This window comes from Salmo salar, chromosome ssa05, assembly GCF_905237065.1.
Source record: "Salmo salar chromosome ssa05, Ssal_v3.1, whole genome shotgun sequence".
In the NCBI taxonomy this organism is placed as follows: Eukaryota; Metazoa; Chordata; class Actinopteri; order Salmoniformes; family Salmonidae; genus Salmo; species Salmo salar.
The window spans coordinates 25,917,063-25,940,932 of NC_059446.1; the positions used below are offsets into that span (position 1 = coordinate 25,917,063).

At 42.7% G+C, this 23,870-nt stretch overlaps 1 protein-coding gene across 1 annotated transcript in view; it reads right to left on the bottom strand.

The window, feature by feature from the left end:
* LOC106604548 (phosphatidylinositol glycan anchor biosynthesis class G (EMM blood group)) overlaps positions 1 to 23,870 on the bottom strand; it is a 124,383-nt gene that overhangs the window by 13,736 nt on the left and 86,777 nt on the right. Inside the window, exons 9-10 of the mRNA XM_014199297.2 lie at positions 19,377 to 19,807; positions 13,857 to 14,048 (exon numbers count right to left, since the gene is read on the bottom strand). Of these exons, the coding sequence (XP_014054772.2) occupies positions 13,857 to 14,048; positions 19,377 to 19,807 (623 nt within the window). The remainder of the gene's footprint in view (positions 1 to 13,856; positions 14,049 to 19,376; positions 19,808 to 23,870) is intronic.

Genomic DNA, 23,870 nt, shown 5'->3' on the forward strand with positions numbered 1-23,870 from the left:
AAGACACAAGGACATGTGCTTTGACTAAAACCCATACAGGTGAATGATCCTGATTCCTGTGCCTGTTCTTATGGAACGCACAACATTTTCTATGTCTTCGCTCATTGGGAAAAGGTACGACAACAGGAGACGACACGTAGCCTCCTGGCACGTAACCATGGAGACAGGGTTGTGTGAACAGAAGTCAGGAGTTTTTAGTGTGAGAAGCCTTAGGAGAGACAGAGTGCAGACAGTCAGTCTGCCAAACAGCAAACAGACCGCCCACCCCCCACACCTTAGTACAATATCAGCCTCTCTTTGTGTGTGTGTGTGTGTGTGTGTGTGTGTGTGTGTGTGTGTGTGTGTGTGTGTGTGTGTGTGTGTGTGTGTGTGCTAAGAGAGAGAGAGATAGAGAGAAGCATGGATAAGAATATGAAAATGAGCACTGACAAACTACCAGCTAGTGAATAAACATGAACCTAAACAAACTAAAAATACCATGGATTTTGGTGCTGCAGCAGTTGTTACTGCTAGCTACTGTACCTAGGGAAGGAGAGGCAGAGGAGAATGAGGTTACAGCTCATTATCAATAAAGCCATGCTTAACTAGCGGGCAAAACATGTTGAAATGACAAGAGCAAAACTGCTTTTATGATGTAATTTAAACCTGTTTTGCCCACTGGGAAAGCCGTCGCCAGGTAAACCTCACTTCCTAAATAAACAAAGTGTCAATAAAAGTAAAACACTCAACCCCCATTAATTTAGAGAAATTCAACAAGGAAATAGAAAGAAGAAACCGTCAATCTTCCAGACACTAATCAGCCTTACAAACAGGGCCGCCTTCTCGTCAAATATGACTAGACTGACAGCGTGTCTCCCAAAGGGACCAAACATCCTTGAGTTTTAAGGAGCCTGGAGTGATAGGAGTGGAATAAGGGTCTGGTTCACTAGGAGAGGGAGTCAAGCAGGTGTTGCCAATGTATTATTAATTCACCGTTTTTTTTATTGCAACCCTCGTCGATCAGATGAATGGCAAGCAGTTCCTTCTAACCCTGGAGTTGTGCTAGCTATAGCTCTCGTGTTTATATTATTCACATTTTTTATCCACACACAATTAGATGTGGAGAGAATCCTTTGTTTTTATACTAAGCATGACTGGAAATACTCTTCTTTTGGATTTATGCTAAGCATGGCTGGAAATCCCAGTCTTGTCGGATTTATGCTAAGCATGGCTGGAAATCCTAGTCTTGTCGGATTTATGCTAAGCATGGCTGGAAATCCCAGTCTTGTCAGATTTATGCTAAGCATGACTGGAAATCCCAGTCGTGTCAGATTTATGCTAAGCATGACTGGAAATCCCAGTCGTGTCAGATTTATGCTAAGCATGACTGGAAATCCCAGTCGTGTCGGATTTATGCTAAGCATGGCTGTGGGACTGACTTGTTAACTGTGAGGATACGGAGGAATCAAAGAGCGCGTGGTTCGACAGGTTGCTGGTTCGAATCCACAAGCCTACTGGTTTAAAAAAAATCTGGCGATGTGAACTTGAGCAAGGCACTTAACCCTACTTGCTCCTGTAAATCACTATGGATAAGGGTCTGCTAAATGACTCAAATGTAAATGTGTGTTGGGATTTTCCACAGGCGTCTGTGTGAGGGCTTGAGTTAGATGATATTGCTCAGAGCAACACAATCAGCAAATGAAATGAGCTGGAAATATGACAAACAAATGCCATGCTGAGGCCAGTGTGTGTTATTTGGTATGAGTGGCACAGATGGGTAGAGAACGAGAAAATGCCGACATGATGCCAGCCCCCTCGCTCTCTCTCTGCAGTGAGGAGGCACATGCTCTCAGGGGAAACCACACACAGAAATGAAATCCTGGTATTTAGATGCTGGCAGAACAACCATGCTAATAATACACTTGAATAAACTGACTAAGTCCATACCAAAAAACAAGAGGAAGATTCTGAAGGTTTCTGGAGACCATGGACTGCAGTCTGTCTGTCTGCCTGCCTGTATAACTGGTTATTAAACAAGGTGTGTATCCTCACTAGCTTGACTGATGACAATATCCCACGTGATGACAATATCAGTCATCAAAATGCCATAACTGTCATCTTGGAGAGCAGAGCACAATGGAGCAGTCAAGATCAGTCAACTCTGTGTTGTTGTATGTGTCGAACTGCTTTGCTTTATCTTGGCCAGGTCGCAGTTGCAAATGAGAACTTGTTCTCAACTGGCCTACCTGGTTAAATAAAGGTGAAATAAAAAATAAAAAAAATAATTTAAAAAAAGAGAGGAGGACGTGTCTCAAAACCCAGAGACACCTGCCAAGAGATCTAGCATTAATGTCACTGACAGATTGCAAAGCTTATTGGGTAATGATCATTTTGTGTCACTTTTTGGGAGAACAGTTTAACTAGACACCTGCGTTCATTATTTGCTCATGAGTAGCATGCGGTAAGAGGAAAACATGAGAAACTGACATTGACTAACAGCAGTATCCTGGGTGCTCAAAGGCCTCTAGATTCTGTTTTCAACAGAGGTCATAGCCACGCAAAAATGAAAACATGATCTAAACTAATTTAGTGACCAACTGAACAAATACTGGAGAGAATGTAGAAATACATCATTTGAACATGGTCCTAGTTGATTCTGTAGTAATTATATGGTTGTGACAGAGCGAGGCTTAGAACAGGGGATTGTGGAAAGGCTATAGGCTGGATGTGCGTATGAGCCAATGATAGCTTCATTCTTATCCAGGAATGTCTTTAGAGAGAGAGACTGAGCCGTTGCTTATCATACCATGACACCTGCAATCACCTCAGGTGTGTATTTGAATGCTTTGTGTGTGTGTGTGTGCGCGCGTGTTCACGCACGTGTGTGCGCATGTGTGTAGTCAAGAGGTTCTGATGAGAGCCTGGAATTAATTTGCAACTTCATGAGGGATCTGCATGAATAAATGTTCCCAAATGAAGTGTCAGCACAACAAACATCTAATCAGGATCAAATAAAGGGGCTGCTTTGGGGAGGTGTTGAGCACTGCAGGAACCAATTGAGATGGTACTAGAAAACAGCCACAAAACACTAACAGTGCTTTGACAGAACACACTCAATAGAACTTTTAAGATATTTCAGTCATTTTTGACACCTCGATTGAAGTGGTGTGTAGGTTCCATGTGCTCTGCAGTACATGTATTTTGAGTCATTTATGGAAACTAACTCCGGTTTAGCGGCAACTCTTAGGCTTAGAAGCAAGTGTTCTTGTAATAAATTGTCCAAACTATCAAGCTACAACCTTGATCTCTCATTGAAACGTTCATCGCTACAGTACTCAGCCCCTCTCTGAACAAGGTGGTTCTCTAGCATAATGAGAAACATGACATTAGCCTGGGTTTGAAGGAGGGTCACCTTTGTTCAAGTATCTCTCAATCTTTACATTTCCTCACAGGAATGGCAACATAAAAGATGGGATATGAAAGAAAAACTCCAGAAGAATGGAACTGAATTAGCGCCGGGAGTAATGATGTTCTGGAGCAAACACTATGACATCTCAGAGACTACTAATGTCACTATGCTATAATGCTATTTGGAACAATGAAAGCATCCTCTACATTGTTTACATTGTTTCAACTCTGGTGCTTCACTGCATTTGTGTGTGTTTTCTGGGGGTGTTGGAAAAAGACCAGAAAATACACAATTCTATTCAGTATGGTGCTGTAACACAAGTCAAGTGTGTTCAGATAACACAGTAGCCTCCCAGGGTCTCTGGGAGATGTATTTCATCACAGAGACATCGGCGGCCCTTAAGCCACTCCTGTAATTCACATTAACTGCACTGGGCTGAGATATGATTTTACGTTGCCATTTAACAAGGGGATGACTTAACAGCGGGGCAGATAACTGCTTGTCACAAAGACTGGACGGTCTTGCCTGCGACTGAAGTATTCTACAATCCAAAGACATTCAGTATGTCACAAATGACATTTACATTGAAAGCCAATCACATTTCACATTTAGATGTGGGCATTCTGGGGCCGGGCAATGTATTGTGTGACACCTGATGAAGCCAGCAAAACATTTTGATTACATTTAGGATTAGCTGAGCAAGTATTAGTCAACGTGGTAACCTGCACTTGTCTTTTCTTACTAGCACTGTCTTTGCTGATAACTTCTTTATTGAGGAAATATTTGCGTGCTACGACTGTGATATGGTTGTCTCAGCTAGCGATCTTAAGATGAACGCACTAACTGAATGTCGCTCTAGACAAGAGCGACCGCTAAATTACAAAAATGTTAAATGAGGTACAAAAAACACACAACAGTTTTAATACTGGCCTACCAATGCTATAATGATGTGAGGAGAATTGTAACATAAAACAACATGGGAAAACCAAAAATAAATAACAAGCAGTATGAAAAACAGCTAATAAAACGTGAAACTATTACAAAAAATCTGGACGATTGTACATATTATTTCCCAGAATGGCTTTCCTTGTACCGGAGCTACATGGTGACAATATTCCTTTTTTGAATGACAATAAAAATGGTCTGATTGATGACCCCATCTGGTGGGGAGGGGGGGAGGACTTGGCAGCCTCTGCTGGGCCACATAAATCACGACCGTTCATCAGGCTGAGGACGGGCATCACGACATCGAAACGTGAAACAGCAGGAGACCCATCAATTCCAAGGCCCTTTTCCCCAACATTTTTACAGTCTACTCTACAATGCTCTTTTGGAGAATTTGGTGGAACATTTCCTGATGTGCAACAGGCGAAGAAAGAGTGAAGAAAGGAGAGAGAAGGAGAAACAGAGGGAGAAATAAATAGGGCCATTAACTCGATCACTACAGATGTCATATCTTAATTTGACCTATTTCGTCACAGGAGGAAATAATCCTGCAGCAGGAGGATTTGAATATCTGAAGAAATATTTAGAATCGCCGCCAAGGGGCAGGTGGAAGCGCTATACCGTATCTTATGTAGGCTAAGTGCAGGCTACAGCGCGTCTTATGTGGATTATAATAAATTGTCATATTTGTAGGGGGTAGATATATTTTTGTTAGGGAAAATCAGATTCTTTTTTAGATCAGTTTTATTATATGTTCCAAGGCAAGCAATAGGCAGAATAAATTATTGGTTTCCTCAGTGTCTGTGTGGTCCAGAGGTTACAGCCACTGACCACAGCAGATATGCCAGAGCGACATGTGTTCGAATCCAGCCCAATGCCCTTTCTCATGGATGAACGTCTACTTTTGACGCATTAATTCCCCCTGGTTAAAGGGTTAATTCCACATGGTTACACAGTTAAAACAGAAACAACTCAACGGGTAAAAGTGTAGGCATTAATTCAGTGTGTTTAAGGTTTTGGTTTGGGGAAGGCTTCAAATAAAATTATAAAAAATGATGCGCCTATGTACAGTTGTCGCCAAAAGTATTGAGAATGACACAAATATACATTTTCACAAAGTTTGCTGCTTCAGTGTCTTTAGATATTTTTGTCAGATGTTACTATGGAATACTGAAGTATAATTACAAGCATTTCATAAGTGTCAAAGGCTTTTATTGACAATTACATGAAGTTGATGCAAAGAGTCAATATTTGCAGTGTTGACCCTTCTTTTTCAAGACCTCTGCAATCTGCCCTGGCATGCTGTCAATTAACTTCTGGGCCACATCCTGACTGATGGCAGCCCATTCTGACATAATCAATGCTTGGAGTTTGTCAGAATTTGTGGGTTTTTGTTTGTCCACCCGCCTCTTGAGGATTGACCACAAGTTCTCAATGGGATTAAGGATTGGGGAGTTTCCTGGCCAAATATCGATGTTTTGTTCCCCGAGCCACTTAGTTATCACTTTTGCCTTATGGCAAGGTGCTCCATCATGCTGGAAAAGGCATTGTTCATCACCAAACTGTTCCTGGTAGCGCTTACCTTGTCTTCTCTGGACAAGCTTTTTTCCAAACAATCGGAAAGGGGATTCATCAGAGAAAATGACTTTACCCCAGTCCTCAGCAGTCCAATCCCTGTACCTTTTGCAGAATATCAGTCTGTCCCTGATGTTTTTCCTGGAGAGAAGTGGCTTCGTTGCTGCCCTTCTTGACACCCGGCCATCCTCTAAAAGTCTTCACCTCACTGTGCGTGCAGATGCACTCACACCTGCCTGCTGCCATTCCTGAGCAAGCTCTGGACTGGTGGTGCCCCAATCCCGCAGCTGAATCAACTTTAGGAGACGGTTCTGGCGCTTGCTGGACTTTCTTGGGCACCCTGAAGCCTTCTTCACAACAATTAAACCGCTCTCCTTGAAGTTCTTGATGATCCGATAAATGGTTGATTTAGGTGCAATCTTACTGGCAGCAATATCCTTGCCTGTGAAGCCCTTTTTGTGCAAAGCAATGATGACGGCATGTGTTTCCTTGCAGGTAACCATGGTTGACAGAGGAAGAACAATGATTCCAAGCACCACCCTCCTTTTGAAGCTTCCAGTCTGTTATTCGAACTCAATCAGCATGACAGAGTGATCTCCAGCCTTGTCCTCGTCAACACTCACACGATGTCAGCTGGTCCTTTTGTGGCAGGGCTGAAATGCAATGGAAATGTTTTTGGGGGGATTCAGTTCATTTGCATGGCAAAGAGGGACTTTGCAATTAATTGCAATTCATCTGATCACTCTTCATGACATTCTGGAATATATGCAAATTGCCATCATACAAACTGAGGCAGCAGACTTTGTGAAAATAATATTTGTGTCATTCTCAAAACATTTGGCCACGACTGTACAATACATCATTTTTCAATCAGCATACACTATTTGAGCAAAAGTATCTGGACACCTGCTCGTCGAACATCTCATTCCAAAATCATGGGCATTAATATGGAGTTGGTCCCCCCTTTGCTTCTATAACAGCCTCCACTCTTCTGGGAAGGCTTTCCACTAGATGTTGGTCACAAGAGCATTAGTGAGCTAGGGCACTGATGTTGGGCGATTAGGTCTGGCTTGCAGTCGGCTTTCCAATTCAAAGTTTTTCGATGGGGTTGAGGTCAGGGCTCTGTGCAGACCAGTCAAGTGTATGGACCTCAGGGACATTGTCATGCTGAAACAGGAAAGGGACTTCCCCAAACTGTTGCCACAAAGTTGGAAGCACAGAATCATCTCGAATGTCATTGTATGCTGTAGGGTTAAGATTTCCCCTCACTGTAACTAAGGAGCCTAGCTCGAACCATGAAAAACAGCCCCAGGCCATTATTCCTCCTCTACCAAACTTTACAGTTGGCACTATCCTTTTGGGCAGGTAGCGTTCTCCTGGCATTCACCAAACCCAGATTCGTTCATCGAACTGCCAAACGGTGAAACGTGATTCATCACTGCAGAGAATGTGTTTCCACTGCTGCTTGGCCACGGAATCCCATTTCATGGTGCTCTAGGTGAACAGTTCTAATGCTGACTTTGCTTCCAGAGGCAGTTTGGAACTCGGTAGTGAGTGTTAAATCTGAGGACAGACGATTTATACATGCTTCGCGCTTCAGCACTCGGCAGTCCAGTTCTGAGGGCTTGTGTGGCCCACCACTTCGCAGCTGAGCCATTGTTGCTCCTAGACGTTTCCACTTCACAATAACAACACTTACTGTTGACCGTGGCAGGGCTGAAACTTGACAAACTGACATTTTGACAAACTGGCATCCTAAACTCAGCAAAAAAAGAAACGTCCCTTTTTCAGGACCCTGTCTTTCAAAGATAATTCGTAAAAAATCCCCAAAACATCACAGATCTTCATTGTAAAGGGTTTAAACACTGTTTCCCATGCTTGTTCAATGAACCATAAACAATTAATGAACATGCACCTGTGGAACGGTCTTTAAGACACTAACAGCTTACAGACGGTAGGCAATTAAGGTCACAGTTATGAAAACTCAGGACACTAAAGAGGCCTTTCTAATGACTCTGAAAAATACCAAAAGAAAGATTCCCAGGGTCCCTGCTCATCTGCGTGAACGTGCCTTAGGTGTGCTGCAAAGGAGGCATGAGGACTGCAGATGTGGCCAGGGCAATAAATTGCAATGTACGTTCTGTGAGACACCTAAGACGGCGCTTCAGGGAGACAGCAGCTGATCGTCCTCGCAGAGGCAGACCATGTGTAACAACACCTGCACAGGATCGGTACATCCGAAAAATCACACCTGCGGGACAGGTACAGGATGGCAACAACAACTGCACGAGTTACACCAGGAACGCACAATCCCTTCATCAGTGCTCAGACTGTCCGCAATAGTCTGAGAGAGGCTGGACCGAGGGCTTGTAGGCCTGTTGTAAGGCAGGTCCTCAACAGACATCACCGGCAACAATGTTGCCTATGGGCACAAACCCACCATCGCTGGACCAGACAGGACTGGCAAAAAGTTCTCTACCCTGATGAGTCGCGGTTTTGTCTCACCAGGTGTGATGGTCGGATTCACGTTTATCGTCGAAGGAATGAGCGTTACACCGAGGCCTGTACTCTGGAGCGGGATCGATTTGGAGGTGCAGGGTCTGTCATGGTCTGGGGCGGTGTGTCACAGCATCATCGGACTGAGCTTGTTGTCATTGCAGGCAATCCCAACGCTGTGCGTTACAGGGAAGACATCGTCCTTCCTCATGTGGTACCCTTCCTGCAAGCTCATCCTGACATGACCCTCCAGCATGACAATGCCACCAGCCATACTCCTCGTTCTGTGCGTGATTTCCTGCACGACAGGAATGTCAGTGTTCTGCCATGGCCAGCAAAGAGCCCGGATCTCAATCCCATTGAGCACGTCTGGGACCTGTTGGATCGGAGGGTGAGGGCTTGGGCCATTCCCCCCAGAAATGTCCGGGAACTTGCAGGTGCCTTGGTGGAAGTGTGGGGTAACATCTCACAGCAAGAACTGGCAAATCTGGTGCAGTCCATGAGGAGGAGATGCACTGCAGTACTTAATGCAGCTGGTGGCCACACCAGATACTGAATGTTACTTTTGATTTTGACCCCCGCTTTGTTCAGGGATGTTCACACATTATTCCATTTCTGTTAGTCACATGTCTGTGGAACTTGTTCAGTTTACGTCTCATTTGTTGAATCTTGTTATGTTCATAAAAATATTTACACATGTTAAGTTTGCTGAAAATAAATGCAGTTGACAGTGAGAGGACAAATCTTTTTTTGCTGAGTATATGACGGTGCCACTTTGAAAGTCACTGAGCTCTTCAGTAGGGGCCCATTTTACAACCAATGTTTGTCTTTGGAGATTGCATCGCTGTGTGCTTGACTTTATACAGCTGTCAGCAACGCGTGTGCTTGAAATAGACAAATCCACTAATTTGAAGGGGTGTCCACAAACTTATGGTGTATCATCAGTATTCCTAGTATTCTTAGTTCTTGCTAGAGCCTTGTGAACTGTCGTAGCGCAGTAGGTCTAAGCAGCGTGCTCTGGCTCCAAGCCTCATGAGGTTGCGGCCAGTTCTGGGCAATCTAGTAACCAGCCTGAGCCTACATTATATCCACAAGTTAACTGCATTTATTTCAATGTTTTCAAGAAGTAAAAGAAAGATTGCTTTGGTGGACAGGTGTCTTTTATACAGGTAACAAACTGAGATTAGGAGCACTCCCATTTAGCGTGTGCTCCTAATCTCAGCTCGTTACCTGTATAAAAGACACCTGGGAGCCAGAAATCTTTCTGATTGAGAGGGGGTCAAATACTTATTTCCCTCATTAAAATGCAAATCATTTTATAACATTATTGACATGCGTTTTTCTGGTTTCTTTTGTTGTTATTCTGTCTCTCACTGTTCAAATAAACCTACCATTAAAATTATAGCCTGATCCTTTCTTTGTCAGTGGGCAAACGTACAAAATCAGCAGGGGATCAAATAATTTTTTCCCTCACTGTAGGCTAACGGGTATTGGAATATAATCAAATAACAAGGGGCCTACTGCATCCATCGATGGCACTAGATTATCACCAGCGGATGTCTCGTTGAACCATTGATACGGGCTAAATTCCCCTGCATCGCTGATCTCAATTGCAACCATTATTGGTCAACCCATTATGGCTCCCTAAAATATGTTGGTATTACTTGTGTCCTGCTTGCAACCAAAGTCTTTCAAGATACAGTTGAAGTCGGAAGTTTACATACACTTATGTTGGAGTCATTAAAACTCATTTAACAACCACCACAAATTTCTTGTTAACAAACTATAGTTTTGGCAAGTCGGTTAGGACATCTACTTTGTGCATGACTTAAGTTATTTTTCCAACAATTAATTACAGACAGATTACTTCACTTATAACTCAATGTATCACAATTCCAGTGGGTCAGAAGTTTACATACACTAAGTTGACTGTGCCTTTAAACAGCTTGGAAAATTCCAGAACACTATGTCATGGCTTTAGAAATTTCTGATAGGTTAGTTGACATCATTTGAGTCAATTGGAGGTGTACCTGTGGATGTATTTCAAGGCCTAACTTCAAACTCAGTGCCTCTTTGCTTGTCATCATGGGAAATCTGAAGAAATCAGCCAAGACTTCAGAAAAAAATGATAGACCTCCACAAGTCTGGTTCATCCTCGGGAGCAATTTCCAAACGCCTGAAGGTACCACGTTCATCTGTACAAACAATAGTACGCAAGTATAAACACCATGGGACCACGCAGCCGTCATACCGCTCCGGAAGGAGACGTGTTCTTTCTCCTAGAGATGAACGTACTTTGATGCGAAAAGGGCAGATCAATCCCAGAACAGCAAAGGACCTTGTGAAGATGCTGGACGAAACAGGTACAAAATTATCTATATCCACAGTAAAACAAGTCCTATATCGACATAACCTGAAAGGCCACTTAGCAAGGAAGAAACCACTGCTCCAAAACCGCCATAAAAAAGCCAGACTACGGTTTGCAACTGCACATGGGGACAAAGATCGTACTTTTTGGAGAAATGTCTCTGGTCTGATGAAACAAAAATAGAACTGTTTGGCCATAATGACCATTGTTTTGTTTGGAGGAAAAAGGGGGATGCTTGCAAGCCGAAGAACACCATCCCAACCGTGAAACACGGGGGAGGCAGCATCATGTTGTGGGGGTGCTTTTCTGCAGGAGGGACTGGTGCACTTCACAAAATAGATGGCATCATGAGGGAGGAAAACGATGTGGATATATTGAAGCAACATCTCAAGACATCCGTCAGGAAGTTAAAGCTTGGACGTCCAAATGGACAATGACCCCAAGCTTACTTCCAAAGTTGTGGCAAAATGGCTTAAGGACAACAAAGTCAAGGTATTGGAGTGCCCATCACAAAGCCCTGACCTCAATCCTATAGAAAATTTGTGGGCAGAACTGAAAAAGCGTGTGCGAGCATGGAGGCCTAGAAACCTGACTCAGTTACACCAGCTCTGTCAGGAGGAACGGGCCAAAATTCACCCAACTTATTGTGGGAAGCTTGTGGAAGGCTACATGAAACATTTGACCCAAGTTAAACAATTTAAAGGCAATGTTACCAAATACTAATTGAGTGTACGTAAACTTCTGACCCACTGGGAAGGTGATGAAAGAAATAAAATCTGAAATAAATCACTCTCTACTATTATTCTGACATTTCACATTCTTAAAATAAAGTGGTGATCCTAACTGACCTAAGACAGGGAATTCTTACTAGGATTAAATGTCAGGGATTGTGAAAAACTAAGTTTAAATGTATTTGGCTAAGGTGTATGTAAACTTCTGACTTCAACTGTAAGTTCACCCTCTGGTTGGTATTGTAATCGGAACAACTTAGTCCTTTTTTAAAATACTTTTTTGAACAGGCGATTTATCTATTTGACAAGCATTCAGTACAATAGAAATACAAATATTTTTCATTGTTTACCACGGTAAATTTACCCAATCATTTGTATGAATGGAAACTAATGTTGGTGTAGCCTACCATACTGACTGTTATTATTTTATTAGTTTACTATTTATGTTATCCAAAGTGTCTGGTATGGTAATTTATTATCAAAATCGAGGGTAAAATATCCCCGGATTGTCCTTATTTGAAAAGTGTAAATATATCAAGTCAATCGACGGGATTGAGTTCTTTGTCCCAGAAGGGTGTAGGCCAGAATCAAACCAACGCCAACAAGGCAGGCCTATATGTGCACGCTGAAGGCAGCAGCCCTAACCACTAGATCAGAATTTAACTCAATTTTGACCATAGCATCCACTTGAACGTCGTAGCCTAGTGGAGACTGATATCTATCTTGTGTTATTAAGCTATATAAAACAACAGTTGTTGATGTGGATGGCTTCATTTCAGATAAATATTTGCATATAGGACCTCAGTCTAGAATTGGAGCGAGAGAACATTTGCCCTGATCCTAATGACTCGACTGCCCCTGCAAAGAGAGAAAGAAAACTGCTGTTTTTCAGGGACTCACAAGGCTCATTCGAATTTGCTGATGCAGCAGGAAAATTCTGTGACAAGAGTGATCAAGTTAAGATCTGACATCTATACCTACCAACTACTTACAGTGAAGACCATAAAATGTCAATGGTGATTCTCCATGATTTTAAAGTTAAGGAAATGACAAGGATGATTATGTTGTGATTGGGAGAAGAAAAAAAAATACTGCCTAGAGAGCTATACCAAGAACCATACCCCCCAAAAATCAAAATGTTAATTATTTTTTGCTGTCAGTCAAGCCCAATTGTCCTTTAGACTTTGACCTACAAAACACACAAAAAAATTCAGCCTGAACTATCATAACTTACACAGTGCGGGAGACACTCTTTCTGCTATTTAGGTCAGTGTGATAAGCCACAAAGGGATGAAGGGATCTCATGCTACCAGATTAGCCTGGCTGCGAGTGACTGAGCCGGGGCCACCGCTGTTGTAGACCCAAATGGAAATGCCAGGAGGTTGCCGCGGCGCCAGCATAAACACATTCCCGCGGTGATTAATGACTCGGCGACTTGGCACGGCGGCGTTGTCAATTATACGGAGTGTTGGTGTGCGCCTGGTACTGTGCAACGAGGGGTAAGGGTGGGTAGGGGTGAGAGGTTAGGTGGGAGTAGAGACAATGTTAAGGAGAGCGTGGAGGGGGGAGGGAACATGTCTAGTAAGAGACGAGGAAGGGGTGTAGGATAACTGGGCAGCAGCACCTGAACACTCATTATGCTCTCACAGTCAACGGGGCTGTGGACAAGATGCAGCTGGCTGGGTACTAAGGGTTGATTAGCTGGCTGGTGATAGGGAGGGAGGGATGGAGCCAAGTGGCAGGGCAAAGGAGCTCCACATTTGGTCATTAGAAATCAAAAGCACGTGGGGGTAAACAAGGCGATCAGCCTCCCTGATTGGACCATTAATCACTTTGATACAGAAAGGGCCAGGCTAAGGACATGAGTACAATGATCTCTAATCAGACAGCAAGGGGTTTCAAAGCAGTTTTCCCCTTGGGTTACTTGGCTACAAATGATTGAAAGGTTGTTTTTTCCCTAGTCTTTCTTCCCCTGTGGCCTTGCTGTGTACTTTATGCTGATGTAGGCCTTAAGGTGTAGCCTTCATTAACGAGCCATGATGTGATCACATATCAAATGGCTCAAAAAACAGGCAAATACATGTCTGGCACCTACTTCCATTCTCCGTTTAAAGGCACTTAAATCTTTTGTTTTGCCGATTCACCCTCAATGACACACATAAACAGTCCATGTCTCAAGGATTAAAAATCCTTCTTAAACCCATCTCCTCCCCTTCACCTACACTGATTGAAGTGGATTTAACAAGTGACATCAACAAGGGATCATAGCTTTCACCTGGATTCACCTGGTCAGTCTGTCATTGAAAGAACAGGTGTTCATAATGTTTTGTACACCCAGTCGGCGAAAACTTACTTGGACATGTTTCCACCGCCATGGTGCCACGGAAACACAACGTTGCCCACCGCCGCCCGGTAGCTGTAGACACCCAGAAGGCCAAGGGCCAGGGCAATCTTGGACACCCAGGAACATCTCCGCTGGACCAGGAAGTAGATCAGAGCCAATGACAAGGCAGCGAACAAGGACAGCACCATCTTGTGTTCCAAGCTATAGAGACAGAACGGATATACATTTAAACCACTTCAAACTGCACTAATTACACACTAGAGTTAGTGTGTAATTGCACTGATTTCACAATTAATTCGTTACACATCTGTTTTAGAAAAATGTATTTGACTTTGTTCTGATGAACATTCAAAAAATAAAACAATCAAATCAAACTTTGTCATATGCGCCGAATACAACAAGTGTAGACCTTACCGTGAAATGCTTACTTACAAGCCCTTAACCAACAGTGCAGTTCAAGAAGAGTTAAGAAAATATTTACCAAATAAACTAAAGTAAAAAAATTATAAAAAGTAACACAATAACATAACAATAACGAGGCTATATACAGGGGTACCGGTACCGAGTCAGTGTGCGGGGGTACAGGTTAGAGGTCATTTGTACATGTAGGTAGGGGTGAAGTGACGATGCATAGATAATAAAACAGCGAGTAGCAGCAGTGTACAAAACGAATTGGGGGGGGTCAATGTAATAGTCCGGTGGCCATTTGATTAAGCAGTCTTATGGCTTGGGGGTAGAAGCTATATTGTATGCATTAAGGTATTTCTTGTGGAGTTTAGTGCCATTCCAGGTTATTTCCTTGGACTCACACCACAGTCATACATTGTAAAATTGGAGGGGGTATTAACAATGGCACATTTACTAGGGATGTTCAACTTTCCCTTTCAAGATGATTCTTTATGTATCTAGATATATGGGCTCTAATACAATACAGGAACGATACTTTTTCGTTTGAAACGAGTCGGTGTGATTCGGTTTGATTAAAGGAATGAATCGATGTGATTCGGTTCGATGCACTAACATTTGTTGCATAAACACATTCATTTTCCATTCTAAATTAAAATCTGCTGCTGATGGAGCGCATGAGCTGGATTTGTCTGAGTGGAGGTGTGTGAACGTGTGTGTGTGGACATGTTTAACTATACTTGTGGGGACTTCAATAGTAAACATACAAAAAAATGGACCAACTGGGAACATTTTGTTAGTCCCCACAAGGCCAAACGCTATATCTAGAGGGTTTAGAGTTCGAATTAGTGTTAAGGTTAGAATTAGGTTTATGGTGAGGAGGTAGGGTTAGTTTTAGGGTTAGGAGCTAGGATTAGGTTAGGCTTTGATTTTTGTCCTTATTCACAGGGAATAAGAACATCTCAGGGACCTGAAAAGAACATATCAGGGACCAAAGCGAACATCTCAGGGCACAAAGAGAACATCTCAAGGAGGAAGACAACATCTCAGGGAAGCAATAGAGTAAGAGAGTACAATAGCTTGAAGGAACTTACTTTGTCTCCTTTCCTCCACATGATCTACCCTGATGAGAAAGAACTGGACTGTTGATAGCAACTTCCCAGTAAGCATCTAATTTTGTGCTTTCATCTACCCTTCTTTGCATTCATATCAATGCATTTCAAAGAGAGGAGACAACGAAGAGGAAACCACATTCAACTATTGAGATGCAGCCTAGATATGCCAGAAGGACAGTATAGCCCTGGTATCAGGGCAGGGGGTTGGGATGGGTTAAGGGAACAGAGAGGCACCTTGAAGGAGGAACGATGCCGGAGCTCATTACCCACACAGCATAGAGCAGGGGGAATATAGGAAAAGGGGGCAACGGCAGACAGGAAAAAGGTCAGCTAATTCTAAATCCACAATACTCTGAACCCAGTGCAAGGCATTCATCTTGTTACTTGTGGAGCCGCGAGAATGCTAATGGACAGAAAAACCTTGGGTTCAACAATGAGAACAACGGGTACGCTGAAGGTTCCTCAAACTTTCTGCCACACAGGTTTTTTGTACATCTTTTAGTGAATCCGAGTGTACGGCGGTTCATTGTTAATCTGATTTGGGCTCGGATTCAGAGGCTATCTAGGCTTGTTATCTTGGCCCTAAAATCTGCCTTGAGCCTTCTTCACTTTAGAATTACAGGGCAGCTGAAGAGAGGCTTTCAACATACAATAGAAAGGAACAGACTAATGCTACCTGCAGAGACAGCCAAGGATATGACTCACTTCTTTTAGCTCCTATGGGAGTTACTCCACTTTTATTTATAACCTTGATGTGAGGAAACTAGCTACCATTATGGTGCTACAGAGATAATAAGGTAAGGTAGCAGGCTCTAATGGATAACACTCTATGCATTTTCTCTTGGTCTAAACAAGGAATGTTCTTTCATTCACTAGCCTAGATCCTTTGCCAAGGTACTGGGGGGTTCACTGAGTTCTCTGTATGTTCAGAGGCTCACCCACTTTTTAGAGCCACACTTTTGAATGTCACCATTTTATTGAAACATTCCTAACACCTTACTCAGAGACCATGAGTATAAGGCATTATGATGTTGTCATAATGCATTATAAGACTTGTCATAACCATGTACAGTATGATCACCTTATGTCTTACGAGCCCTAAGGACTGCTTTACCAGGGCAACACTACAAAGAAGCTTGGTAATGATCTCCTAAGTTTTCTGGCAAGCTAAAACTTCACTAGGTCGTAGCTGTTTAAAGGCACAGTGCAGTCAAAAATGTGATTTTCCTGTGTTTTATATACATTTCCACAATATGGAGGTTGGAATAAAATTAATTGTGGAAATTACAATAATGCCTTTTAGTGCAAGAGCTGTTTGAAAAGACCGCCTGAAGTTTCAGCCTGTTTTGGTGGGATTGAGTTTTGGCCTGCCTGACAAAACAATGCACTGACTATTATGTGATTAAAGGGCTGTCCACACCAAGGAATTCAATATGACTATTATGTGACTAAAAGGGCTGTCCACACCAAGGACAATAAACTAGACAAAAATTGTCCAGTGTTTAAGTCGACTGATAATAACTAAAACTAATGAAGGATGAAATGACTAAAAAGTGACTAAAAAGTGACGAACGCTAAAATAGCAGCAAATATTAACACGCTTGTTAAGAAGCTATTTTTGTTTATTTTTGATCATTTTAATTGAAAACAATCACATTAAGGTACTTCTGATTTTATATTGAGATAAAAACGGCTGCATTGGACCATTAAGACATAACCTGAAGTCATTCCAGGGCTGACCATATACATCAAATTAACACTTCCTGGGTGTTTACCACAAGTTACATAAGCCTTGGACAAAATCTTGGCCAAAGCTTAGATGTAATTGGGTGGAATAGGCCCTGGTTCCAACTGGGAGACCAGCCCGGACTGGGGCGGCAGGTAGCCTAGTGGTTAGAGCATTGGGCCAGTAACCAAAAAGGTTGCAAGATCGAATCCCCGAGCTGACAAGGTAAAAATCTGTCTTTCTGCCCCTGAACAAGGCACTGTTCCTAGGCCGTCATTGTAAATAAGAATTTGTCCTTAACTGACTTGCCTACCGTAATTTCCGGACTATAAGCCGCAACTTTTTTTCCACGCTTTGAACCTCGCGGCTTAAACAATGACGCGGCTAATATATGGATTTCTCCCGCTTTCATTTTTTTTTTAAAGGAGATGACTTCAGTGGTTTCAGTGCACAGGAGGAGGAAGATAGTGACCAATGACTTTCTTGGTAGGCTACTGTTTACTGCTCTTTTTTTTTTTTTTTTACAAGCCGTGTTTCGTTAAAGCCTATTTATTTTTGTTACAAGCCGTGTTTCGTTAAAGCCTGTGTAAAGTTAATTTGTTTCAATGTACTGGTAGGCACCTGCAGCTTATAGACATGTGCGGCTTATTTATGTTCAAAATACGTTTTTTTTTAATTCAGTGGGTGCGGCTTATATTCAGGTGCGCTCAATAGTCCGGAAATTACGGTAGTTAAATAAAAGGTTCAATAAAAATACCTAAATAAAAAGCCATCTCCCTGTGTGGTGGTTCTGCAGCCTTGAGGGAGCTCCAAGGAGGAAGAATGACCGAGTGGATACAATACATGGCTAGACAATGAAGCACGTTAACCTGATTCCTGAGGGAGTGAGTAAGATGCAGCTAAGACAACCAGATGAAAATTACCATAGGTCAACAGAATGGAGAGAAATCATGTTGGAAACATGATTGGTAGAGCATGGTGTTTATATATTCCCTGTGGCTCAGTTGGTAGAGCATGGTGTTTGCAACTCCAGGGTTGTGGGTTCGATTCCCACGGGGGACCAGTACGGAGAAAAAAATGTATGAAATGTATGCATTCACTACTGTAAGTCGCTCTGGATAAGAGCGTCTGCTAAATGACTAAAATGTAAATGTAAAAATGAGATGTCTCAGGGGGGCTAAGACGAGGTCGAGTCTTATGGAACAATACCATGAGCAGTTCCTTTTGTATACTGATCATAAATATAAACGCATGCAACAATTTAAACGATTTTACTGAGTCACAGTTCATATAAGGAAATCAGCCCAGTGAAATAAATAAATTAGGCCCTAATCTACGGATATCACATGACTGGGCAGGGGCGGAGCCATGGGTGGCCCACCCACTGGGGAGCCAGGCCCAGCCAATCAGAATACGTTTTTCCCAACAAAAGGGCTTTATTACAGACAGCAATACTCCTCAGTTTCATAAGCTGTCCGGGTTGCTGGTCTCAGACGATCCCGCAGGTGAAGAAGCCGTACATGGAGGTCTAGGGCTGGTATGGTTACACGTGGTCTGGGGTTGTGAAGCCAGTTGAACATACTGCCAAAAATGATCATGCTGTTTAATCAGCTTCTTGATATGCCACACCTGTCAGGTGGATGGATTCTCTTGGCAAAGGGGAAATGCTCAGTAACAGGGATGTAAACATATTTGTCCACAAAATTAGAGATAAATTAGCTTTTTGTGCGTATGGAAAATTTCTGGGACCTTTTATTTCAGCTCATGAAACATGGGACCAAAACTTTTCATGTTGCGTTTATATTTTGATTCAGTATACAACAGTCAACCAACTCTGGGGCGACAACCTTAGTACTGCCTGTGAGTCAGCCCTCTAGAACAGGTACTCTGACTTGGGTCCTTCACAAGCTAATGAGGCTCTCTGGTGCTGTGTGCAACACTCAGTAGTAAAGTTGACATTCAGTAACAATGCAGTGTGAAAACCAAGGAATGCTGGAAAAGAGGCCCGGGGTGGGGGGAAAATCACTGCCGATAGCCTTACAAAGCAGTGGGGTACAAAATGTTTGGAGTGTGTACCCAGAATTTGTATTAATTGGGCAAAAGATCTGAACTGGCAAAAAGCTAACTAAAAAAGGCTGCTGCAAATGAAGAAAATTAAATATATTCAACTTGCACTACAGTATATAGTAGTGTATGGAGCTCTGCTTATGGCAACAGTCATCCTGAGTGAAGTAACACACAACACAACAATACACAGTAAGTATCAAACTTCAGCACATCCACCTGTTGAGCCAGTGTCCCAGGTCAGGCAGGTGAGCCCACTGCACCCCGGTCTGGTTGAGCGAGCGCAGCAGACGACAACACGCCAGGGTGAGCGGTGGGGTCGCCAGGGCCAACCACTTCTCCGAACCTGCATCCGTCACCCCCAAATCAGCTAACGGTGAGGCAACCGCGTCCCCCTCATTGGAAGGGAGGAGGTAGGCTTCGTCCTCAAAGCTCCCAATGTTGGCACGGCGCTCCCGGAAGTACTTGCGACAGACGTCTTGGAAGACGACCAGGCAGAGGGTGTTAAGCAGGAAGTACCAGACCTGGTGCTCCTCCTCCACGAAGCTGCTGGCCGACAGGCTGAGGGTGTGGCCAGCCGTGCCCACCAGGAGCAGAACGTCCAGCTCCGACAGAGACCACCCACCACTGACACCACCATGGGATGGAGACTAGGGAAGAAGAGAAAAGGAGAGAGGAAGAGAGATTGAGCAAGATGTGATTCTCTCTCAGGCCAATACTGGAATATACACAACTAATTAAACAAACACATTGGCCAAATTAAGAAAGGAAACAGAATAGAGATGACTTCACAACAAAGTGATACAATTAATACAGAGTCACCCGAACTTGCCAAAATGATCAAGTTAAAGGATGTAATTAAAATCAGGTCCATATAGAGGAACACAAGTGAATGGAGAAAGATGGTATAGACAAGGTCCCTCTAACACAATAACATATCAAGAACACTGATGCCACAACCTAGAAAGAGAAGACATTTGGATGCCATCCCCAAAACCCTGCCCTAAGCTGTTAGTATATTCCTAATCTAGGACTATGAGTGTGAGACTCAGTGTGTGTGTGTGTGTGTGTATATATGTGTGTTTTCACCCCACATTGAGTTGTAAAGTACTCCCCCTGGTCCTGTGAACTGCATCTTGTTGTTGACTCAGTACTCAGAGGGGGCCTAACAGAGTAAGTAAGTGCACTACTCTGATCCCACTAAGTTAACACTGTCACTGGAGGCAGCAGCTAACACAGGGACAGAGTGTTTACTGTGCTTCAGGGCAAACATCTTAATAATGTCAAAAGGAAAGCTCATAATAGTAAATCTAATGACTGATTGTTGAAATCTATTTACTGTTTACATTATAATATTAATTTGTCGTCTCTCAATCTCCTTCCAACAGGTATGTGTAAAATGTAAGGTGCAGTGATCCCTTTCCATGTACACAGTTGTGTGCAGGACAGAGGGGTGAGTGACGGCTCTCCGTGGCGTGTCACGGTAACACGCTGCTCCACAGGGAGCGGCTCGTCCTCGCCAAGCGCAGCACATCCATCAACGGGAGGAACGCACCTCGCGGCGAGCTCAGCGGAGGGGAAAACGTAATATGTAAATAGAGTGCTGTTTGTGTAAACAAAGTTTGGGGGAAAAAACTCACTGTCTTTCTCTCCTTTCTTAGTCATCCCTCTATCCCGCCTTGGTTTAAGGTCCCTGAGCTGAGGGACTGAGGGCACTTGAATCCCAACAAAATTTGTCTGGGATTTAATGCGTTTATCTAATTATGGTATCCTAAATGGCAGGGAAAGAAGTGGCAAAAGTCTACACCCCCTTTGGATTTCGTAAAAAAATGTGTTACAATGTGGGATTAAAATGGATTTAATTGTCTTTTTTTTCAACAATCTACACAAAATACTCTGTCAAAATGGAAGAATAGTTTTTATTTTTAAGATAAATAACAAATTTGATAACTAAAACAGTCTTTGCATAAGTATTTTGCCCCTTTGTTTAAGCAAGCCTAAATTAGTTCAGGAGTAAAATTTGTCTTAACAAATCACATAAATTGCATGGAAATAATAGGGGTTGACATGATTTTGAATGACTAAACATGCACCTGTTAGAACTTAAGGCTCCATGGTTTGATGAGGAATTGAAAAACTGTATGGTTGAAAGAGATGGGGCAAAAGCAGTGGCTAAGTCTGGCTGCACATCTGACTGGCTGACTTACTGCAAAATTGAGAAATGGTGACTAAACTCAACAAAAGGAAGCCAAAACTGTATTTTGAAGCCTAGATCAATGATATAAAGAATGATGGAAAAAATTGTGAGTACTTTAAATGAAATTATGGTCAGAAAGACAAATTGAACTCCAACTTTCATCGAATCAGATGGCTTCTTCATCACAAAACCATTTGATGTCGCCAATTATTTAAATGATTACTTCATTGGCAAAGTGGGCAAACTTAGGCAGGAAATGCCAACAACGAACAGTGAGCCATCGTATTAATGCATAAAATAACAAATAATCAAAGAAAAGCATTGCCAGTTTGAATTTTGTAAAGTTGGTGTGGGAGAGGAGGAAAATGATTGTTATTTATCAATAATGACAAACCTCCTGGCATTGACAACTTAGATGGAAAGATACTGAGGATGGCTTCGTTGCTGCCCTTCTTGACACCAGGCCATCCTCTAAAAGTCTTCGCCTCACTGTGCGTGCAGATGCACTCACACCTGCCTGCTGCCATTCCTGAGCAAGCTCTGTACTGGTGGTGCCCCGATCCCGCAGCTGAATCAACTTTAGGAGACGGTCCTGGCGCTTGCTGGACTTTCTTGGGCGCCCTGAAGCTTTCTTCACAACAATTGAACCGCTCTCCTTGAAGTTCTTGATGATCCGATAAATGCTTGATTTAGGTGCAATCTTACTGGCAGCAATATCCTTGCCTGTGAAGCCCTTTTTGTGCAAAGCAATGATGACGACACATGTTTCCTTGCAGGTAACCATGGATGACAGAGGAAGAACAATGATTCCAAGCACCACCCTCCTTTTGAAGCTTCCAGTCTGTTATTCGAACTCAATCAGCATGACAGAGTGATCTCCAGCCTTGTCCTCGTCAACACTCACACCTGTGTTAACGACAGAATCACTGACATGATGTCAGCTGGTCCTTTTGTGGCAGGGCTGAAATGCAGTGGAAATGTTTTTTGGGGGATTCAGTTTATTTGCATGGCAAAGAGGGACTTTGCAATTAATTGCAATTCATCTGATCACTCTTCATAACATTCTGGAGTATATGCAAATTTCCATCATACAAACTGAGGCAGCAGACTTTGTGAAAATTTATATTTGTGTCATTCTCAAAACTTTTGGCCACGACTGTAGAAGTGTTCAGAAACAGATTATATTCTTATTTACAATAATAGTGACTCCAAAATGACAATATATTATTTACCATTAATTTCCATTGGGCACAAAATAATCTGAAATACAACCAAAACAAACTGCAAATGCATCCAACAAATTTATAGAGTCACAAGCTTGAAGTAGTCATTGTCTGCTAGGAATATGGGACCAAATACTAAACTTTTGATTACTTTATTTATAAGAATCTTTAGGGGTGTCAATAATCTTGACCCCTACCCCTTCTTGAGAACAAATATTATTACTTGTTAAACAAAATATATTAATCATAGCAAATGTATTAGCATACAATATAGCTCAGTATTTGAATTATTTACTTTTACAGTCATTATTGTTCAACTTTATCAAGAGTGTCTATCATTTCGGACCCCACTGATATACACTGAGTGCACAAAACATTAAGAAAACGTTCCTAATATTGAGTTGTACCCCCGTTTTGCCCTCAGAACAGGCTCAATTAGTCAGGGAATGGACTCTATAAGGTGTCGAAAGTGTTCCACAGGGATGCAGGTCCATAACGACTTCAACGCTTCCCACAGTTGTATCAAGTTGGCTGGATGCACTTTGGGTGGTGGACCATTCTTGATACACACAGGAAGCTGTTGAGCATGAAAAACCCAGCAGGGTTGCAGTAATTGACACAAACCCATGCACCTGGCACCTACTACCATACCCCATTCAAAGGCACATAAATCTTTTGTCTTGCCCATTCCCCTCTGAATGGCAAACATACTGCAAGGCGCTACAGAGGGTATTGCGTACGGCCCAGTACATCACTGCCATCCAGGACCTCTATACCAGGCAGTGTCAGAGGAAGGCCCTAAAAATTGTCAAAGGCTTCAGCCACCCAAGTCATAGACCGTTCTCTCTGCTACCGCACAGCAAGCGATACCGGATTGCCAGGTCTAGGTCCAAAAGGCTCCTTAACAGCTTCTACCCCCAAAGGGTTAATCAAATGGCTAGCCGGACTATTTCCATTGACCCCCTTTTTTTACGCTGCTGCTACTCACTGTTTATTATCTATGCATAGTCACTTTACCCCTACCAACATGTACATATGACCTCAATTACTTCGACTAACCCGTACCCCCGCACATTGACTCTGTACCACCTGTATGTAGCCTCATTATTGATATTTTATTGTGTTACTTTTTTGCTTTAGTTTGTTTAACAAATATTTTCTTACTCTGCATTGTTGGTTAAAGGCTTATAAGTCAGCATTTCACAGTAAGGTCTACTAGACCGGTTGTATTCAGCTCATGTGACAAACACAACTTGATTTTATACATAATCCATGTCTCAATTGTATCAAGAC